General features: G+C 55.9%; 9 protein-coding genes across 9 annotated transcripts; 4 read left to right on the top strand and 5 right to left on the bottom strand.

Moving 5' to 3' along the window:
- Positions 1-44: 44 nt before the first annotated feature.
- PG994_009657 (heterokaryon incompatibility protein-domain-containing protein) lies at positions 45-509 on the bottom strand (the record flags this gene model as incomplete). Its single annotated transcript, XM_066861066.1, has 2 exons — positions 45-313; positions 347-509. 2 exons carry the CDS (start codon positions 507-509, stop codon positions 45-47), a joined length of 432 nt encoding a protein of 143 aa, XP_066713236.1.
- A 638-nt stretch (positions 510-1,147) lies between these two features.
- PG994_009656 (uncharacterized protein) lies at positions 1,148-1,945 on the bottom strand (the record flags this gene model as incomplete). Its single annotated transcript, XM_066861065.1, has 1 exon — positions 1,148-1,945. One exon carries the CDS (start codon positions 1,943-1,945, stop codon positions 1,148-1,150), a length of 798 nt encoding a protein of 265 aa, XP_066713235.1.
- Positions 1,946-2,693: 748 nt separating this feature from the next.
- Positions 2,694-4,215, top strand: PG994_009655 (uncharacterized protein; the record flags this gene model as incomplete). The annotated part of the gene is made up of 2 exons (XM_066861064.1): positions 2,694-2,699; positions 3,034-4,215. The coding sequence occupies 2 exons, from the start codon at positions 2,694-2,696 to the stop codon at positions 4,213-4,215; spliced, it is 1,188 nt and encodes a 395-aa protein (XP_066713234.1).
- Positions 4,216-5,524: 1,309 nt separating this feature from the next.
- On the bottom strand, positions 5,525-6,359 carry PG994_009654 (uncharacterized protein; the record flags this gene model as incomplete). The annotated part of the gene is made up of 4 exons (XM_066861063.1): positions 5,525-5,734; positions 5,829-6,012; positions 6,119-6,170; positions 6,233-6,359. 4 exons carry the CDS (start codon positions 6,357-6,359, stop codon positions 5,525-5,527), a joined length of 573 nt encoding a protein of 190 aa, XP_066713233.1.
- Positions 6,360-9,513: 3,154 nt separating this feature from the next.
- On the top strand, positions 9,514-10,242 carry PG994_009653 (uncharacterized protein; the record flags this gene model as incomplete). The annotated part of the gene is made up of 1 exon (XM_066861062.1): positions 9,514-10,242. One exon carries the CDS (start codon positions 9,514-9,516, stop codon positions 10,240-10,242), a length of 729 nt encoding a protein of 242 aa, XP_066713232.1.
- Positions 10,243-11,046: 804 nt separating this feature from the next.
- Positions 11,047-12,347, top strand: PG994_009652 (FAD/NAD(P)-binding domain-containing protein; the record flags this gene model as incomplete). Its single annotated transcript, XM_066861061.1, is given in 2 exon segments — positions 11,047-11,190; positions 11,202-12,347. 2 exon segments carry the CDS (start codon positions 11,047-11,049, stop codon positions 12,345-12,347), a joined length of 1,290 nt encoding a protein of 429 aa, XP_066713231.1.
- A 151-nt stretch (positions 12,348-12,498) lies between these two features.
- Positions 12,499-13,954, bottom strand: PG994_009651 (homogentisate 1-2-dioxygenase; the record flags this gene model as incomplete). The annotated part of the gene is given in 3 exon segments (XM_066861060.1): positions 12,499-12,669; positions 12,684-13,830; positions 13,887-13,954. 3 exon segments carry the CDS (start codon positions 13,952-13,954, stop codon positions 12,499-12,501), a joined length of 1,386 nt encoding a protein of 461 aa, XP_066713230.1.
- Positions 13,955-14,347: 393 nt separating this feature from the next.
- PG994_009650 (uncharacterized protein) lies at positions 14,348-17,034 on the bottom strand (the record flags this gene model as incomplete). The annotated part of the gene is made up of 3 exons (XM_066861059.1): positions 14,348-15,419; positions 15,452-16,866; positions 16,975-17,034. 3 exons carry the CDS (start codon positions 17,032-17,034, stop codon positions 14,348-14,350), a joined length of 2,547 nt encoding a protein of 848 aa, XP_066713229.1.
- A 53-nt stretch (positions 17,035-17,087) lies between these two features.
- PG994_009649 (uncharacterized protein) lies at positions 17,088-17,867 on the top strand (the record flags this gene model as incomplete). Its single annotated transcript, XM_066861058.1, has 1 exon — positions 17,088-17,867. One exon carries the CDS (start codon positions 17,088-17,090, stop codon positions 17,865-17,867), a length of 780 nt encoding a protein of 259 aa, XP_066713228.1.
- Between the last annotated feature and the right edge of the window lie 480 nt (positions 17,868-18,347).

Below are 18,347 nucleotides of genomic sequence, written 5' to 3'. Positions count from 1 at the left end.
TCTCCATCGGCGGCGAACTGCAGGTTTCCTCCTGGGAAGTTTCATCAGACCAGTGTGATAGGCTCCAGCGCCGCGTCTAACTTGTCCGGCCACAGCTCTCCATCCATGGCACCAACGATGAACGCGGGTGCCACGACCCGAAACGTGCCCTCCTTGCCGCCTCTCCTCAGCACGACGGGCATATCGGCACCTGCCAACAGGTACACTTTGTCGCCTTCTCGGCAAGTGTGGTGCGCCCGGCCAACATGGCCACTGTCCAAATGGATGAAGGCGTAATTGACGCCGGCGTTGGCGTGCGTCTGGATAGCGTGCTCTGAGTGCCCATGAACGTCATTTAGTAGCGTACTTATCAACCGCACCGGGTCGTCTTCCTCCAAAAGCCCATTCTTTTGATTCTGAGGCTCGACTGTGCTCCGTGATGCGAGGAAGACAGTACTATTTCTTGGTTCCGTCATTAGACTGAACCATTGGTTGAAGGTTGGTAACGTCCAGGACTGGTGTTGCTTCATGTTATTCACCGTCAGTAATGCCAGGTGGGTAGCATGTATCGGCGAACGGCTACCCGATAGGAGGATGTCATCTTTACGAATGTACTGACACCACTGCCTGCACACACTTATCATGTGTATGAACTGCTCCATGTCTGGTATGTTGTTTTTGGTTGAATCCCAAGGGCCAGCAGCGATTGTTTTGGCGACACGGCCGATTGCTTTGCCAGTGACCAAAAGGGATCTCCTAAGAGTACCATTCTGTGCCCTGCCGTGTTTTGAATCCTTACTGGCACGATAAGGAGAAGCGCTAGAATAGCTACCTGGGACGAAGGTGCCAGAGTAGTCGACGAATCTTGAGTCGTTTAGGGGCGTGAGCCAGTCCGGCGCCCATGACGACAGTCCCAGATTAGGAGATGGCGGAAGCGTTAGCATCATAACTGTGAGACTCCGAAAGTGCTGTATCAGCGAAAGTGTAACCCTTTCAATAAGCCCTGCGACGGGCCGGTTGTAATCCGGATTCTCTAGAGGTATCCAAAGCGCCCCCAAGATTCCATACATCCCATAGATCTTGTCGTGAGGCAGCGCGGACTTCAGATTGCGTACAGCCCGAAGCTGTCGAAGGTCGAAAGCCCCGCGGGATTGTCGCATCCATCTGATCACGTCGTGCCGAATGCTGACCTGGAAGGAGTCGACCATACTGCCGACCAAAGTCGCGTGTAACACACACCTCGCCGAAAGGTGTCCCAATCCAGGGTCCACTGGCCCGTCATGAGAATCACCTCGGACGCGAGGGCGACCTCCTGCAGCGTCCACATCCGGAAGAACCAGGGCGCGGCGATGAGCCGCTCGAACGAGCCGCGGGCCATGGACGCGCTCAGGAGCTTGTAGAGGTTGGCGATGGCGAAGCGCGAGTAGTCCGATAGCGAGTCGATGATTTGCGGGGGGAGACGCCGTGCGATCTCAAAGAACTCGAACAGTTTCGGCGTGTCGGCGGCGTCTTCTTCCGGGCCCAGCCAGGCGAGGACGCGCGCGGCGCGCTGGTAGATCCGCCCCATCAGCTGGACCTGGCGGTTGCGCTCGCGGGTGCTCTCCTCCCGGTCGCCGCTCTGGTCGATGCAGATCGCATCGATCCACAGGGTCCGCACGCCGTCGTCGCGGCGCAGTTGGCGCAGTGCGTGCCAGCAGTTCACGGTGACCTCGAGGGGCTGGCCGTCGCATTGGATGACGTTTCGGTCATGGGAGTCGCCCCAGGCGTACGAGAGGGCTTCGTATTGCGCACCGCGATCGTCAAGATCCCGATCCAGGTCCACTTCGCGGAGCTCGCAGTGGATGACCTCTTCTTTAGCGCCGGAAAGCAGATCGACCACCCGGATTGACCCCTCACTGCTCAGCGGCCTATGCCGGTGAAATCCCACCTTCACAATCTCAACCTCCGGCTCCGAGGCTGCACACATCAAGAGTGAATCTCAAGTTGGTAATATCAAAATAGAACAGAAATTGCGAGGGGCGCAAAGAGGTAGGGTATATGCAGACAGCAATGGCAGACGAGCAAAGGTTCTGCGACATACACCACTCGGCCGTATTGGGCCCCGCCACTAAGTAGCACACGCTTACCCCCCAACTACATAGGCATGTACTTTACGTAGTGGGGGATAGACTACTTCCTCCTTTCTTCATCACACCTTCTGAGCTCACCAAACTACAACGATCGTCACGCTTGATTGCTAGGAATACAGGCCTATTTCAGCCCATTCGCATAGTCTTGGCATCAGTGACACGCAATAGGCCGAGTCGGTCTGCCAAGACGGCCGGCCAAGAAGCATCTGCCGCGAGAAGGGAGGGTGCCACGAGCGGGTGACAGAAGAAGCGGCACAAGTACGGAGTGCCGGCAGACACAGACATCCAGAGCGGTATGGGGAACTGCTTGGCTGCGTCCCTTTCTCGGGTCACCCACGCCGGCGCCCTCTCGCACGGGAACTTCCAGCTGGTGGAATCATGTAATAACAATCCCCAAGGGCAGTGGCCATGCTCTCGAGCCGCTGGGCCCGTAAGGCCTCAGGGCCCTGGTCGTATACCCCTCGGTACTTGGCGATCCTTTCTTGGGATGCTTGCAGAGGCCAGTGGGAAGCCGTGCGAGCGAGATAGTCAAAGAACGGTTTCGAGGAAGCTTCTTCGTCGCGCTGCTGAAGTATATTGACGAAGATGTCGGTGAAAGCCTTTATAGAGTAGAAGTCCTTGGTTACATATTTTTGGAACCCTCGCGCCGACGGGGACGTTGCCTTTGTAAGTCCCAGATGTACGCTTGACGGCGGGGCGGGGCGGGGAGCTGCAGGCGTTAAAGCAGCCTAAACTCCGAAGATTACCTGACGCCGTTTAGTGCTCGCACTTAGTGGCAGATCTTCCCCACAGAGCGGGCATCACTGAATCCTTCTTGGCCTGTGGCAATTTCTCACGCATTTCCCTATAAGCCCTCATATCGAAACTTGAGATAATTTCTATTACGAGAGACGTACGACAATGCCTCACTCGCAATCCCGCAGAGCCGAACAACCACCATCTGACGAGGGAGGAGGATGACCTGGAGCCGTTGGAAGACAAGACGGAGGCACTGACACTCCGGTCCAAAAAGACGGAGCGCGCGCAAAAGAAGCAGCAACTCCGGGCGGCCAAAAAGCAGTCCAAACCTGCCCCGCGCGGCCTGCTGCTGGATCTCCCGTACGAGCTTCTGTTGGAGATTCTGTATTTGTTAAGGCCCAGCGACCTGTTCAACCTGCGCCGCGCGGGCAAAGGGTACGACGCCTTCATCACGTCAGAGGAGTCCAGAATCTCCCAGCACGTCGTATCTTGGCGCTACAGCTGCCTCGCCCAGTGTTTCCGGCTGCCCGTGCTCATCCGCGACATGCAGCAGCAGCAGCAGCAGCAGCAGCAGCAAACCCGTGGCGACGGTGCTGCTGACCATGAAAACGGCCACGACGAACATGGAGAAGAAGATGATGACGACATCGACATCGACATCGTGTCCATCCTGCAGAGCCCCGAGCGCCAGGACCGGCTGGGCATCCACAAGCGCCCCTACGGCCACGTCCCGCCGCCCGACCCGGCCAAGGTCTGCACGTGCCTGACGTGCGTGCTGCGCTGGTCGGCCCTGTGCCTGGTCGTCGACTTCGCGCACTGGCAGGCGGACCTGGACCGCGGCGAGCCCATCCCCACGTGGGCGCGCAGCGAGCCCGTGCCCGAGTGGAACCGGCGGCTGCTCGCGCGCAACGCCGACGTGGTCCGGAAGGCTTTGTCCCTGAACTCCCCTAGTAGCAGTACGACCCCCGGAGGAGTAGGGGGGCTATGGCACGCCCGCCTGCTCGAGGCGCACCTCGACTCCACCGTGCGGGCCAACCGCCGCCACGCCGCCAACAAGGGCAACAAGCGGCGGCGGTTCCAGATGACGAGCCAAGACGTCGCGGCGGGGACCGACACCTTCCTCGAGCGGAGCGGTCCGCCCACGTTCGACTTTCCCTTCCACCGCGACAACTACTACATGCTCGAGGCCTACCTGCCGAACCGGGCCTGGATCGCCGAAAAGGGGAAGTGGATGTACCTGCCCGCGACGCAGCACGACTACGACATCCAGCAGGTCCTGAGGTGGGCCGTCAACATGAGCGGGAAGCAAGGGAGCGGTGCTGTGGCATCTACTACTGACCAAGCGCAAGTAGCGACGACGACTAGGTGAAGTAGGTTGGCCGTGGCGCAACCGGGTAGGTTGCGCTAAGATGTATTGCACAATATCAAGAGCAGCCAGGGGCTCTAACTGATGAAAAGGGACACTTTAATTTTCAACTGAGGAATTCATTACGACTATGACGACGTGAATATCTCATCTGGACGAGGACTTGTAACATGAAACCAAAACTGACTTGAGAATTACCATACCGAAGGATTGACCGACCAACTCTCGTCCCGTCTACCCCTCATGCGACCCTTGACGACCCTTGACGACCCAATCAATGCCAGCATTGGAACATGGGATGTAGAAGCTATTGCGATTGCTCGGGGTTCCTGCCTAGCGAGCACCAGGGCTCCAACCAAAGCGGCCGCTCCATCATGATATTGACAAGGGTAAAGAAGATGGAAAGTTGCAGTGCTACTAGGCGAAGGAGGCTTGGTCCACCTGGTCCTTCCACAATACACCAATCGCGATACCCTTCTCCATGGCTCGGAGCGTGTGGGGTCAGGCAGCGTCGAGAAGAGCTGTGTTTCAAGAAGCCGTAGCGTAGATCTAGTATATAGAGACCTAAGATCAAGGCCAGATATTAGATGCAGTCGGTCTCTTTGGGAATTGTCTCGTTCGTGGGGTGTAAGCCGTCTATATGGCATCAAGAGGTGCAGACCTCTCGCTCGCTCTCTCTCTCGCGTTCTCGCCAGTTCGTTTAAGCGATTGCTGATCCATCTGAATAGCGTGAATGGGAGCTGGCCTTAAGAAAGAACTGCAGATTTAACAGCTGTCTCGATAAGTCGTTGGTGGACGGCTGACTGCCTGATAAGATCCGGTCACCATTTTTGACATGGCGCTCAGGACCGGAGGAAATAGCAGTGCTCTTTACTGAGCTCCGACGACCGCATGGCACAATAGTTGGCCATAGTCAGGTCTATTGCAATGATCTGTGCTACCATTGCCATCATTCAATGGTCTGTCAAGCAAAGGTAGGCTTGTGGCTGCTCAGTGGTGGTCAATGATAGATATGGTCAAGTGGGCATCGGTCTCTTCGGTTTAGCTCATCTCATCGCATCCTCAATTGCAGGGCTCTAACCTCGCACGTATAGGGCCCAGCATGAATCACTTTGCAATTCACTTTTCACGACGGTCTTAGCGATCGGGTTGGACTGTGAGACCGACTGTGCAGGCGCCTGCACAGTGCAGTAGCATATTATTCACTGCCACACATTTGAAATGATGAACCCTGCATACTGACACTGGTTCCAATATCTTCGAGCCTCACTGACGTGCAGTGATGAGATCGGACCGGATGCAAGTTTGGCGTCTATTCGGCGTCCTTGTTCTTGTTCTTCTTCTTCTTGCCGCCGCCGCTGGAGCTGCCCACGGTCGGCGTGGATTGCAGAACGATGTGCAGGACAGTCCACTCGTCGTCCTTGAACTTCTCGATCTCCTCTTCCTTGGTCATGTACGCGGGAGGGTTGTTTGCAGCCCACTCGAAGCCTGCTAGGTAGGGCTTCTCAAGCTCATCATCGCTCTGGATGCAAAGAGTTAGCCAGTTAGTCCTTCAAAAGCAAAGCCCCACCCATCAAAAGATGTAGTGTGATTCGCGAATGCCTAGACATGCTTACCCTCTTCTTGTTTGCCTTGTGGATCGCATCTAGGGCGTCCTTGATCGTGACACCCTTCATGCTCCGTGCGGTGATCTTCATGCCCAAGGAGGTGACGAGGTCAATCCTCTTGACCGGTGGCTCGGTGAGATGCTTCGACAGGATCTCCTTCTCTTCCACCGTAGAGGAAGAGCAGTTGATCTTCCTATTGTTTGCCCATTGTAAGTCATGTGCGGGGTAATTGCACGGGGTATATGGAGGTGATAGGGAGAGCGGCAATGACCAGGCCAAAAGTCAAAAGCATAACTTACCATCCTGTCCGCTGGGTTTCAACGGCAACCTCGATAGGAGTACGGTTGGTCTCTATTTTCGCAGTCAGCCATTTCATGTTACTCCAAAGCTTACAGCCATGGGAGGGAACTGACTCAGCTCTTCAATATTCATAACCCCCTCAGCATAGGAGCTCGCTCTACGCTTCTCCTTGGCTGGGGAGGTGATCTTGTTCTCCAGGCCTTGGACGGCGGAGTCGACTTTGGTGAGCGGTTCCGTCATGGTGATGAGCGTGGTCTGAATAAAACTTGTGAGAGGGAAGGTGCTTTCTTCTACGCGGGGTAGAAGAGGGTAGCTGGAGATATATCTGGGCTGATACGGAGAGTTTGTGTTTGCTGTAAAGAGCTAGGAAAATGACCCGTAGCTGTTTACTGGCTGGGAAGCTTGTCTGGTTGACTGATTGGTGTTTGCGACGGAAGTAATAACGAGGCACTTGATGGTGGTGATGATGAAAGGTGTTGAACAACTGGATGATGATGGGGGATTAAGAGGGGAAGATCGAGGAACAAACGGGGAAGGACAGGGTTATCATTATTGCGATGAGGGGAAAAAAGGGACGCAGGTCAAGGGAGGAATGGTACCTTTGACACATATGGGATGACAAAGGGAAGCTACGAAATCCCGCGATGCAGAGATGCAATACCTCGCGTGTCCATGGGTCGCAGGTATCGACGCTCAGCGGGCGTGTATGGAGGGTACTTGGGCCGGATGTAAGTGGTGGGCTGGCTGGGGATCAACAGCGAGCAGAGGGCAGCTGACCATCAATCAGCTTTAGCGTTTGGAGCTTCGATTGGCCGCCGTGGTCTCATCAACACAGTTTCGTCAGGCGGGGTAGAACGAGCAGGGCGGGGAGAGGTAGAATGCTAACAGAGGGAACGGTGACAGAATGGGCAATGGCGGTGGTGCGATCGCGTGACATTTGCTAAGCTCAGGTACATGCGCGGCCACTCAGCTGTTGGAACATCGTTTGACCTCGTTCGACAACATCCTCACATCATACTTGCCCCATCCGGCTTGGTCTGGCTAGCCCAGTCCTGCACAGCGCAATGCCCCGGCAAGACTTCCCCAGAAATTAGGGAATCTGGGGTATCCCCACCCACATTGCGCGGCTAAGGAGGGGGCCCACCCACTACTGGCCCAGCAGTCCAGTAGTAGTAGCCCAATGCCAGCTCCGAGCCAACAGCTCTGCTGTAACATGTAGGTAGCCCCTTTCAAGACTGCTGAAGGTTGCAATTGACTGTACCTTGTTTGGATCTGAGATGCAGCAATTGACTGTTTGATAGAAGAGAAGTGGTGCTCACTGATACATCTAGAGATGTTCGAACTGGCTCATTGCATACCGACTTGCAGATGGATCGATGTCGGGCAATCTCGGATGTCAACTTGCTATTGGCCGCCGGATGTCATGGGAATTGAATTGATCCTCTCTCGTCCATCCAGGCCGTCCGTCGGGGTTGACGGCAGCCAAGCGAGATATTCTCAGAAGACCTGTAATTTATCTCCGGCCATACAGGACGAATCTACCTGAAATCTGAGTTATGGAGAGGTTAACTGCATGGTATTGCTAGCCATTACTCCCTGGAGCAACACCGTCCAAGCTTGCAGCTTGGCAGCTCTGGGGGGGTTGGCGGGGGGAGGCGATAAGTGGACAGAAGCTGCTGCCCCAAGCTCCACTCAAGCTTCATTGCCGTTTGAAGATGGTGGCCCGCAAAACACCGCTCATGCTATTAGTCTGTCAGCTCTTGTATCGTACACCATTACGCGCATGGGGGTCGTATGTTCAGGGGCTCAATCGAATTGCTATTTGGATTTGCTTCAATATGTGAGTGGCTCAGCACTCGCTACATTACAACTGACTGCGTTTTTTGTCGCGGTAGAATCAACCCAGGGCTGTTTTGTCAGTCGATGGTAGCTGTCCAAACTGTTCAACCAACCCCGCAGCCCCAGCGGCAAACAGTCACGCGGGCTTGCGCACCGTCCGACTGGGGCTTGTTGCCATGTAAGATTGCCCGTATCTCCATGCAAGTAACAGCCCATCAACGCAACACGCCCCAGGCGAGTCAGTCTCGGCATATCAGTAACGTACGTGGGATGGAGACAAGAGCTGCCTCTTCAATATCTTTGCTATTCACTTGCGACGGAAACCTCGTCCGTGACCTGGACATTATTCCGATAGTCGTCAGTATCGTGGTCTGGGATCAAGCTTCATCTCCCGCTCCAGCAAGTCGTCGGGCATCAGATACTTGACGCCGTCCTGTCAATCGAACAACCACCAATGGGTTGAAGCTGGGCCGAGGATTCTTGCTGAGACAGACCGCTACCTGCACCATGCCTCTGATACGAGGATGATGACCCGGTGGTGACGATGGGCCATAGTCACCGCTATCTCGACGGCCAGCCAAATAACCAACGGTGTCGTCTCCCCTGTCCCATCATAGTTGTATCCCTCCACATTCGCCTAAAGTCCAGCGTGACAGGGAAACTCACAAGTGAAAGTTTGGACCATCGAGGCCGCCGAGTTCCAGGTGGAAACTGAAACGGAAGTTGACGTGAACTTACAGTATCCCAAGGCTCATACTCCCAGAAATCGTGAGTTTCTCACGCCTTGGCATAGCCAATCCCCAAATGAGCACCCAGGGGAGAAGGCCAGGAAGAAGTCGACCACTACTGCCGTGATACAGATTCCCGTCCTGGACAATTGGCTGGACAAGAACCCAGTGCATTGAATCGGGCCGACATCCTTTGGAGTGCAAGAGCAGTAGTCCATATTGTCCTGCAGCACCTCGTTCAACGTTGGCAGGATACAGACAGCAGTGATCAAGACCCGGCTCAGCCAGACTAACCAGGGGAATTCACCAGTGTAAAGAAGTCGGATCTGGAGACTGTCGAAGACTCCATGATCAACCTCATCGCAGGAGCCGACACTAAGGCCATCACACTTCGCTCCCTTTTCCACTACAGCCTCCGGGACCTTGCGTTGGTTTCGACTTCAGGAGGAACTCAATGGCATCGTGAAAGACAAAACGAAACCTGTCCGCATCAGCAATAACTTCGCGCTGTTACAGGCGTACAAGGTGGTCGCGACGCTGGCCGTCCGTTGTGACATCGAGCTGGCGGACCCGGCGTCGCGGTGGTTCCCGAGGCAGGAGGGCGGACTGGACGTCAGCCTGAAGACGAGAGCAGCAGGCCACTGATTTGTGAAACAAATCGACATACATGGGGTCGTCGTCGAGTGGATCTGTATCGCAGCCTCTAGCGCTTATGTTCCGCCAACGCGGGGTTGCATACTGTACCTACAATCTACCGCATTTTCGACACCCAGCTCATCCCGCTCCTGCCCGTGCTGCACGCGCGCGCCTGGGCGTTCCAGGAACGCATGCTGGCCTCCCGCGTGGTCCATTTCACCGCAACGGAGCTGGTGTGGGAGTGTAACACGCACTGCCGCTGCGAGTGCGCCGAGCTGGAGGGGCAGGCGCCGGAGAACCAGTTCGGCGAGGGCCACAGCCTGAAGAGCCACTTCGTGTCGATGCTGCAAGGGCGCAAGGTGTGGGAGGCCGTCTTCCAGAACTACAGCGTCAAGCAGCTCACGGTGGCGTCGGACCTGCTCCCGGCCCTCGCAGGGCTCGCGCAGCGGCTCGCTTCCCCGGCGATGGGCAAGTACCTGGCCGATGTGTGGTCTTCGCAGCTCCCCGACGCGCTTGTGTGGTGCACCTTCGCGGCCGAGAGGACGGAGAGGTACCGCGCGCCCTCTTGGTCGTGGGCGTCGCGGGAGGGCGAGGTGAGATGCACTGGGGAGACGATAGACTACCAGTACGGGAAAAGCTGTCTCGAGATCATCGCGGCCGAGTGCACGCCGGCCGGCAAAGATCCTTATGGTGCGGTGTCCGGAGGAGACATCGTCGTGAAAGGCGAGTTTAGACCTCACAGTGATCCTCAACACGATGGGCCCCTGGAGATGGGGGCATTCAGAGTGCGCGAGAGCCATTTTCGATATAATCGAGAAATCGCGAAGGGTCGAAGGGGCCTGGGAAATCGTCAGTTCGGACAGCTGCCTTGGCAAGGCAACTTTGATGAGAAAAAGGCCAGCACAATCAAAATCGTATGAGGTGGAAAGTCTAATAGGCACTGATTTGACACTGCTGCCAGTCGCGTTCCTCATTCGTAACACAATTCGACATGAAATGGCTAGCAGACAAAGATCGGACTTGACTAATAACCGAGCCCCGAGAGCGCGTATCCATGATCGGCCGAAGCAAGAGATGAAGTCGTCGAAATTGCCGAATTGAGCTCCAAAGGCCGAGTCGCGAGTGACGAGTGACGAGCCCCAGCCTCCAGCTGCCCCGTGTTCGTAAGGGCCGATCCGGCTAGGCGCAGCAGCGCCAACCCCTATCTGTCTCTAGCCCCAGGCTAAAACGCCCACCCAAGCCAATCGCCTCCTCATTCTCGTCAACTCTCAGTGGTGACGTCGTAGACTACGGCGGCTACCCACCCTGACTCGAACTGCAATCCAAGTCATCGGCACCGAACTCCGTATGGAATTCGGGCGGTACCGAAACCGCTACGATAATTACTGTATCGCTCGGTCATTTGAAAGTCCACACTTGCTCAGAGAATGCAGAGAAGTATATAGCCATTACATAAACCTGAGTATCTTCTACCTTGCCTCGATTCCCTCTAAATGAAATGACCAGCGCCACACACGTGTTCCGTGAAACAAGTTCTCCAAGGGATACCAAACAACAACTAATCCATTTCTGTGTAAAGAGGTATGACGAGAAGACTGTCTGTCCTACTTAGCCAAATCCTCAAGAAGATTCCCTCTGCCCAATCGTACTCATTCCCTTGATCTTCTCTCATATACCAAACCAGACCAAGCCCTTTCTTGCCCGTCCGTCCCCAACCACCCACCATGCCCCTAGACATCCTCATTGTCGGCGCCGGCGTCTGCGGTCCCGCTCTCGCGACGCTGCTCCTGCGCGCGGACCCGGCGGCGTTCCGCCTCACCGTGGTGGAGCGCTGCGCGGCCCTGCGCACGGGCGGCCAACAGATCGACGTGCGCGCCAGGGCATCCCCGTCGTGCGCAAGATGGGCCTGCTGGACGCCGTGCGCAACGTCGTCGTGCACGAGAAGGGGATGGCCTTTGTCGACAAGCACGGGAACCAAAAGTTCCAGTTCGGCGTCAACGATACCGGCAAGGGGCAGCAGGGCTTCACGAGCGAGTACGAGATCATGCGCGGCGACCTCGTGCGGGTGCTGTACGACGCGAGCTTGGAGGCGTCGGAGGATGCGAAGAAGCAGGGAGGCAGTGGTGTGACGTACGAGTTCGGGGTGTCGGTAGACAATATATCGCAAAAGGAAGACGGCGACGGCGGCGTGGACGTTACGTTCAGCGACGGCCGCCAACGCCACTTCGACCTAGTCGTCGGCGCCGACGGCCAAGGCTCGCGCACGCGGCGCCAGGCCTGGGGCGACGAGCAAGGGAGGGCCGCGTTCCGCACGCTGCACAGCTACGCGGCCTACTTCACGATCCCGCGCGACGACAAGGAGGACAGCGACGTCGCCATCATCCACCACCTGTCCGGTCGGCGCATGATCGCCTTCCGCGCCAACGGCCGGCCCGAGACACAGTGCTACCTGATTTGCAACGAGCCCGCCCAAGCGCCTTTGCTGCGGGACGCGACGGGCTATACTCACAAGAGCGTCGACGAGCAGAAGCAAATCTGGCGCGAGCTGTACGCGGACACGGACGCCTGGTGCCGCGAGCGCGTGTTCGATGGTCTGGAGAAGACTGAGGACTTTTACGCGCACGAGGCCGGGCAGGTGAAGCTGGACTCGTGGTCGCGGGGCCGCGTCGCGCTGCTGGGCGATGCGGGCTACTGTCCCAGTCCCGTCTCCGGGTGCGGGACGACGGCGTCGCTGGTCGGCGCGTACGTGCTGGCGGGCGAGCTGGCGCGGCACCGCGACGACGTGGCGGCGGCGCTGGATGGGTACGACCGGGTGCTGCGGCCGTTCGTCGACGAGGTCCAGAGCCTGCCGCCGGGGGCGCCGACCGTCGTGACGCCGCAGACGGACTGGGGGATCTGGTTCCTGCATTCGCTGGGGCGGTTCATCACCACGTTCCGGATTGATAAATTGGCGCTGAGTCTGATGCCGGCGGACAAGGGCGGCATACCACTTCCCGAATATCCCGAACTCAAGCTGGTAGAATGAAAGGGGAGGCGCGGAAAGGTCATGTAATAATGTAGAAGTCCATGTTTCGACTACTTAATAATAATGAGATACCCTGCAATCTCCCCCCTTACCATTTCATGAAAGATATATATATATAATACGTTTGCTTCGGAATCACGCCTTTTTTCGCTCACTTAAGGAGATGTCCGTCCGTGCTCGCACCCTCCGGCTTCTTCCAGTGCACCTTGACCCCGGCCCAGCTGTGATCATTGTAGGCCTCCTGCACCTTCTGGCACGTCTTCAGTCCCCACTCGGTGACACCGACCATGAGACAGCTCTCGAACATGAAGGCGCAGCTGCCCTTCCCAAATGCACCGGCTTCAGCTCCGCGTTGCGCGCGCCCTCGTAGCTCTCGGCGTCGGGCCCGTGGCCGCTCATGACGTTGTGCAGACTGGCGCCGCCCGGCATGAAGCCGCCCTTGCCGCCCTTTTTCGCGTCGTAGACGCCCGCGATCAGGCCCATGAACTCGGACATGGTGTTGCGGTGGTACCAGGGCGGGCGGAATGTGGCGTCGGCCACCATCCAGCGCGGCGGGAAGATGACGAAGTCGGCGACGGCGGTGCCCGCGTGGTCCGACTGCGCCGTCAGCACCGTGAAGATGGACGGGTCCGGGTGGTCGTACGAGACGGACCCGATCGTGTTGAACCGGCCCAGGTCGTACTTGTAGGGGTAGTAGTTGCCGTGCCACGCCACCACGTCGAAGGGCGTGTGCGCCTGCTGCGTCCGGAACAGCGTGTTGTTGAATTTGGCCGTGATGGTGTAGGTATTGGGGCCGTCGGCCGCGGTGGCCCCGCTGTCTTCGCTGAAGCACGCGACGGGCGCCTGGAAGTCGCGCACGTTGGCTAGGCAGTTGGAGCCGATGGGGCCTAGTTCTGGAAGGGTGAAGTGGCCCTGGTAGAGTTCGAGGGCGTATCCCCGAGCCGGCCCGCTCGGAAGATGGACTTGGTACTTGATTCCTCGAGGAATAACGCATATTTCCATGGGCCGCACGAGTAGCCAGCCGAACTCGGTGCGGATGTCCAGCACGCCATCTTGGGCCACAATCAACAGGTCGCCGTCCGCCGAGTAGAATGCAGTCCGCTCATCCATGGACTTTCCAGCAGCGTAGATATACATGCCAATACCTTGCTTGAGCGTCGGATCCCCTGCGCCAGCGACGAGCCTCAGGCCGGATACGAAGTCCGTCTGCTCGTCGTGGTCGAAGGGGTCCCACCGCAATTGATTGGGGATGTACTGCAGCTTGGAGGCGCTGTAGGGCTTATCCGAAGTGAACGGGCCCGCCGTGTCCTCCTGAAACGGAGGGTGCGCACAGGAGGGGAGGATGCGGTAGAGCCATGACTGCTTGTTTTCGTGCCGGGGTGCTGTGAAGGCGGTGCCGGACAGCTTCTCGGCGTACAGGCCATGGGGCGGCTTCTGCGGGGAGTTCTGGCCGATGGGCAGAGCACCTTTTACCGACTCGGACCTGGACAGCGGCAATGAGCGATTTGATCTCACGGGTGTTCAAATGACCCTACTTACTCAAAATATGAGTCGAACCCATTCTGATATCGGTACTTCTCGTTGTAATCAAAGCTGGTGACAGGCATTGTTTCCAGGGAGCAGATGTTGAATAGTCTAAACGAGAAGGTGATGTTGGTCAAGCCAGCAACAGCCACAGGTTAATGAAACAGAGACTATAGTTGCATTGATTTCAGCGACGTTCGGAGTTCGTCGTTGCTCGATGTGAACGGGAGGAATGATATGGACGCTCAGTGGGTAGGGCCAATCGCGGGGCCGAAGGTAGCCAGTAGTAGCCGACTAAAAGAGTGCGGAACTGGAGGCGACGTGGGGTAATCGTCTGGGGTGCACCCGCAAGCCACTTATTCCAAGCCTTGTAGAGCTGAGTGCCGCCGTATCACAGTTGTAGACCACTGCAACTCTTCTGGCAATACCTCTAGCAACAAGTGTTCATGCCCCTCCTGTCGTCGAGATTGATATGATCAGTGTTCCATAGAGCCTCGCTCTAGCAGCAACTTCGCCACATCGTCATGGTTACCCATTAGAGCCAACTTATGAGCATCCCAGCGATCCTTAGTTCGGATATCAATGTCGGCTGCTCGGTCTAGAAGCAATTCCACAACGGCGGTATAGCCTTTCCCCGAAGCCCGCATCAAAGCAATAACATAATCAAATTTGTCTTTGATATGAATATCGTCCCCTCGGTCCAGAAGCAGCTTAACAATAGTGTCGTTCCCTCCAATTGCAGCGTGCTGTAAAGCCCTCCTGCCATTTGTATCGCGCGGGTCAACCTTGGCCCCTCCATCCAGCAGCATCTTCACAACAGCTTCATTCCCATCTCTAGCAGCGTTCATCAGAGGAGTCCGGCCTTTTCGATCCCTTGTCTCCAAATGACTCCTTCCCGACTTTTGTCGAGCACCGTTTTCCAGTAGGAGTGCCACAATATCACGGTAACCGTGGTAGGTCGCCCAGGTTAGAGGTGTCAGTCCATTCTCGTCTCGAATATCAACCTTTGCACTCTTGCTGAGCAGGAGCTGGACTATTTTTAGATGACCGTTCGCTGCAGCATGTAAAAGTGGCGTCCTACCATGTTGATCTCTCCGATTGACAATACTAGAAAGAGATGATGACCAGTCTCTGAAAAAAACATGGATTGTATGCACTTGACCTAGGAGCAACTCGACTGTTGAGACGTACCCTTTCTCGCTGGCCCACGATAGAGCGGTTCGCTGACTACGGGCTCCTCTCGCATCAAGCCTTGATTTGCCTTCTCGGAGGACTGAACCAACCAGCTTGTTCAAGCCAAAGTATGATGCGATTAGTAAGGATGTCGGCAGTTCGCGCATAAATCCTGGATCACCCATTCGCCTTTCCCCGTACACTAATAGCCAGGACTGACAAGCGGGGAGCTGGACATTGCAAAGCTGTAAGACAAGTCGCTCAAGGTTCGCGCCAGGCTTGCTGTGCGCTTGTCGATAATGATACGCCCAGTTACTTGCAGCGTACTCCAAAAGGCAGAAATGAAACACATCGAGACTTTCCACTCTGGCTAGTCTTTGAAAGTCGATAAGGGATAAATACTTTACGCATATTTCTGAAAGCAAAAGGTGCGACTCTTCTGGATCGAGGAGTATTGCCATTTCAGGGTGGAACTAATCTCTGGCTGTATAAGTGGGATCCTGACCAGGAATTCCCTGGCTGTCTGATGGATGAGAAAAATTTCCGAAGCCTTAACAACAACGAAAAGGCCACATATTTCTCGGATAGCAATCTGCAAGCGATCTGGTAACGCAACGTCTTGTTCAAGATCTTGATGGCACCGATGACTCCCTCTAAAAGCCAATGCAGCAGCCATCTCCGTGAGCCGCAATGGCCTTTCAGCCGCAACAACGATGCGTAGGATCTTTCGAGCCTTTTCAGGGTCGGAACTCCTCTGAAGTATACCATCGTAGGCTTCCTCGACTGTGTGAGGCAGCTCGTGGATCTTGGCACGTAATTCAGCTTTGGAAAGAAAGACGGCCTCTTCCAAGGCAGCAAAGATAAGGTGGACCCATAGATATGTTCGGTGGTTGATTGCAGTGATCTCGTCATGCAAGATCTGCATTTCGTCCATGGGAAGCTGGTGCCTTTTGCCTAGTTCCTCGATCCGTCGTTCAATGACGAGGATGATCTCCTGGGCAATTCTGTCAACCTCTTCCGGGTTTTCTCCTCTTAGGTGAATAGTCGGCTGAGAGTCTTTAAGGTCCTGGAACTCTCGTCCGATATTGAGGTATGGGCGGCTAGTTACGAGGAAATTCAATGTAGAAATCCCCTTGCCTTTGTTGTAGAGCTTCGTCAAAGCCGCGGCTAGACGTTTATGCTCCCTGCATTCGTCCAAGGCATCGAGAATGCAGATGATTTCGCCATGTTTGTGCTGACCGACCGACTCGATCAAAGTGCGCCAAAGCCCATCAAACGATGAGAAGAGCTGTCCACCTTCTTCCCTAAAACCGTCTAGAAACTTGTCCAGAAGCAGATCGGGCTTCTGGATGAAGAGTTGGTGTAGTATACAGCAAAGAGCACTTTCAAGCGTTTTCTGGTCGTCAAAGTCATCCTTAAAGAAGAAGTAGCATGTCGTTCTGGTTGTGTTCGAAGCAATGACATCGTCTACCAGGTATTTCGCGAGGACCGACTTGCCGCAACCCGGATCCGCAGAAACCCATAGCATCGCCGAGGCCTCTGCCTGCCAATTCTGGAAGCGATTGTGGGTGGTAAACCATTCGCAGGTGCCGTCTACTCGCTTCGGATTTCTGTTCTTACGGTCCTCGTACGGTGAGGTATGGAGTCGTCGAAGAAACGCGATGCGCAATCGCTCATTGTCGGTTTCGGCGAGGTGAGAGTCTGCAAGCTTTGGATTCCAATGCTGGTAGTTATTGATGATGCTGTGGCTGTGGCTGTCTCCGATCTGGACTCTCGCGTGGCACGCCAGCTCGGAGAACACCCACAGAGTTCTCCGAACGGACTGTTGTAGTATGATCTTCCGTCATCTTCAGGTTGTTGTCGCTTGATTGACACTTTGTCGAAGGCACGATGTGTGGGGATGTTTGGGTAAGGCTTGGCTCAGCCGTACGTCGTTCGAGGGACCAATGAGATTCCACTTGACTGGCACCCTCTCATACCCCGTAGGCATGCTTACTTAGATGGTTGTATTCGGCTTCCCTACCTACCAGCATATGGAATCAAATGGCCGAGCTATTCGGTACCGTCGCGGGCGCTTTGAGCGTGGCCGCTCTCTTCACTGATTGCGTGGATTGCTTTGAATACGTACAGTTGGGCCGCCACTTTGGCCAAGATTTCGAGCGCTGCCGGCTGAAGCTCGACATTGCTCAAACACGACTGAGCCGTTGGGGCGAAGTGGTCGCCATCCATGAAGATCCTCGTTTCGCTACGACATTACCGGCCGATGCTCCCACGCGACAAGCCCAATTCATTCTCGAAGAACTTGACCTCCTGTTCCAATCGATCCGCAAGAAGTCGCAGCGATACGAGCTAGGCGCGAAGCCAGACGACCTAGCGATATGGCGAGACGAAGACATGCGAGCTGTCGCGCGACAGCTCCATCAACGTCTCGGTGAAATCGTGCTTCGGAGACAGAAGCAAACGAGCCTCGTGAAGAAGGTAGCGTGGGCGCTGTACGACGGGAAACAGTTCGACAAGTTGATTGAGCAGATCGCGGGCTTTGTGGATGACCTCGAGGCACCCCGGCGCCAGTTGGTGCAGGTCGAGATCGAGGAAGTCAACGACGAGGTAGCACTCGAAACTGTACAGGACGCCGCCGCGAACGTGGACAGCATCCTTGCCGAAGCAGCGGAGCGCAAAGCCGCGGTCATCGCCGGGAAGAACCACGCAGGTCAAGTCGGCACCCAAGACCAGGCGCGCGTACGGGTCGGCAACGAGTTTGCATTCGCAAAGAATGGCTTGGGCTTGGCGGGTTTTGCGGACAAAGACTTCCAACTCCGCTGACACAGTGGACGCCCGCGGAGTGTCCAGGGTGCACGTCGGGGGAAGTTACGGCGGGCGTGGTATTTTTGATGACTGACGACCATAGTGGACTCACCCTTATCTTCAAAAGGCGAATTCTGGACCATGGCAGCGTTGGTTTGGGTGTTATGCTTGTCCAGGGGCCAACAACCACATGGATGGTGGGGATAAGCTCTGCGGGACGAGACCATCGCTGCTTTCTTCTCTTTTTTCTTTTTTCTTCTCCTCTTCTTTTTCCCAAACAAAAGGTACTAGGGGGTTTTAATGAAATCAAATGTGACTTGGCCGTAATACTTAAAGTCACCAACGCACTTTGCCCTGTGACTTCTTGCCGTGCCTACCATTCCATAAGGGATTCCATGCTTGAATCGGTCCGTGGAGAAAGCACCATTGCTGCTGCGTCAATGGCGGCCATGCAAAGCATGGTGGTTCAAACGATGCCAGCGAAGAAACCACCCTTCT

Source organism: Apiospora phragmitis, assembly GCF_038363925.1.
Source record: "Apiospora phragmitis strain CBS 135458 chromosome Unknown utg000009l:1.0-1189150.0:1.0-1190623.0, whole genome shotgun sequence".
NCBI lineage: Eukaryota > Fungi > Ascomycota > Sordariomycetes > Amphisphaeriales > Apiosporaceae > Apiospora > Apiospora phragmitis.
The sequence above is the reverse complement of the archived record's forward strand: the minus strand, read 5'-3'. Positions and strand labels throughout refer to the sequence as shown.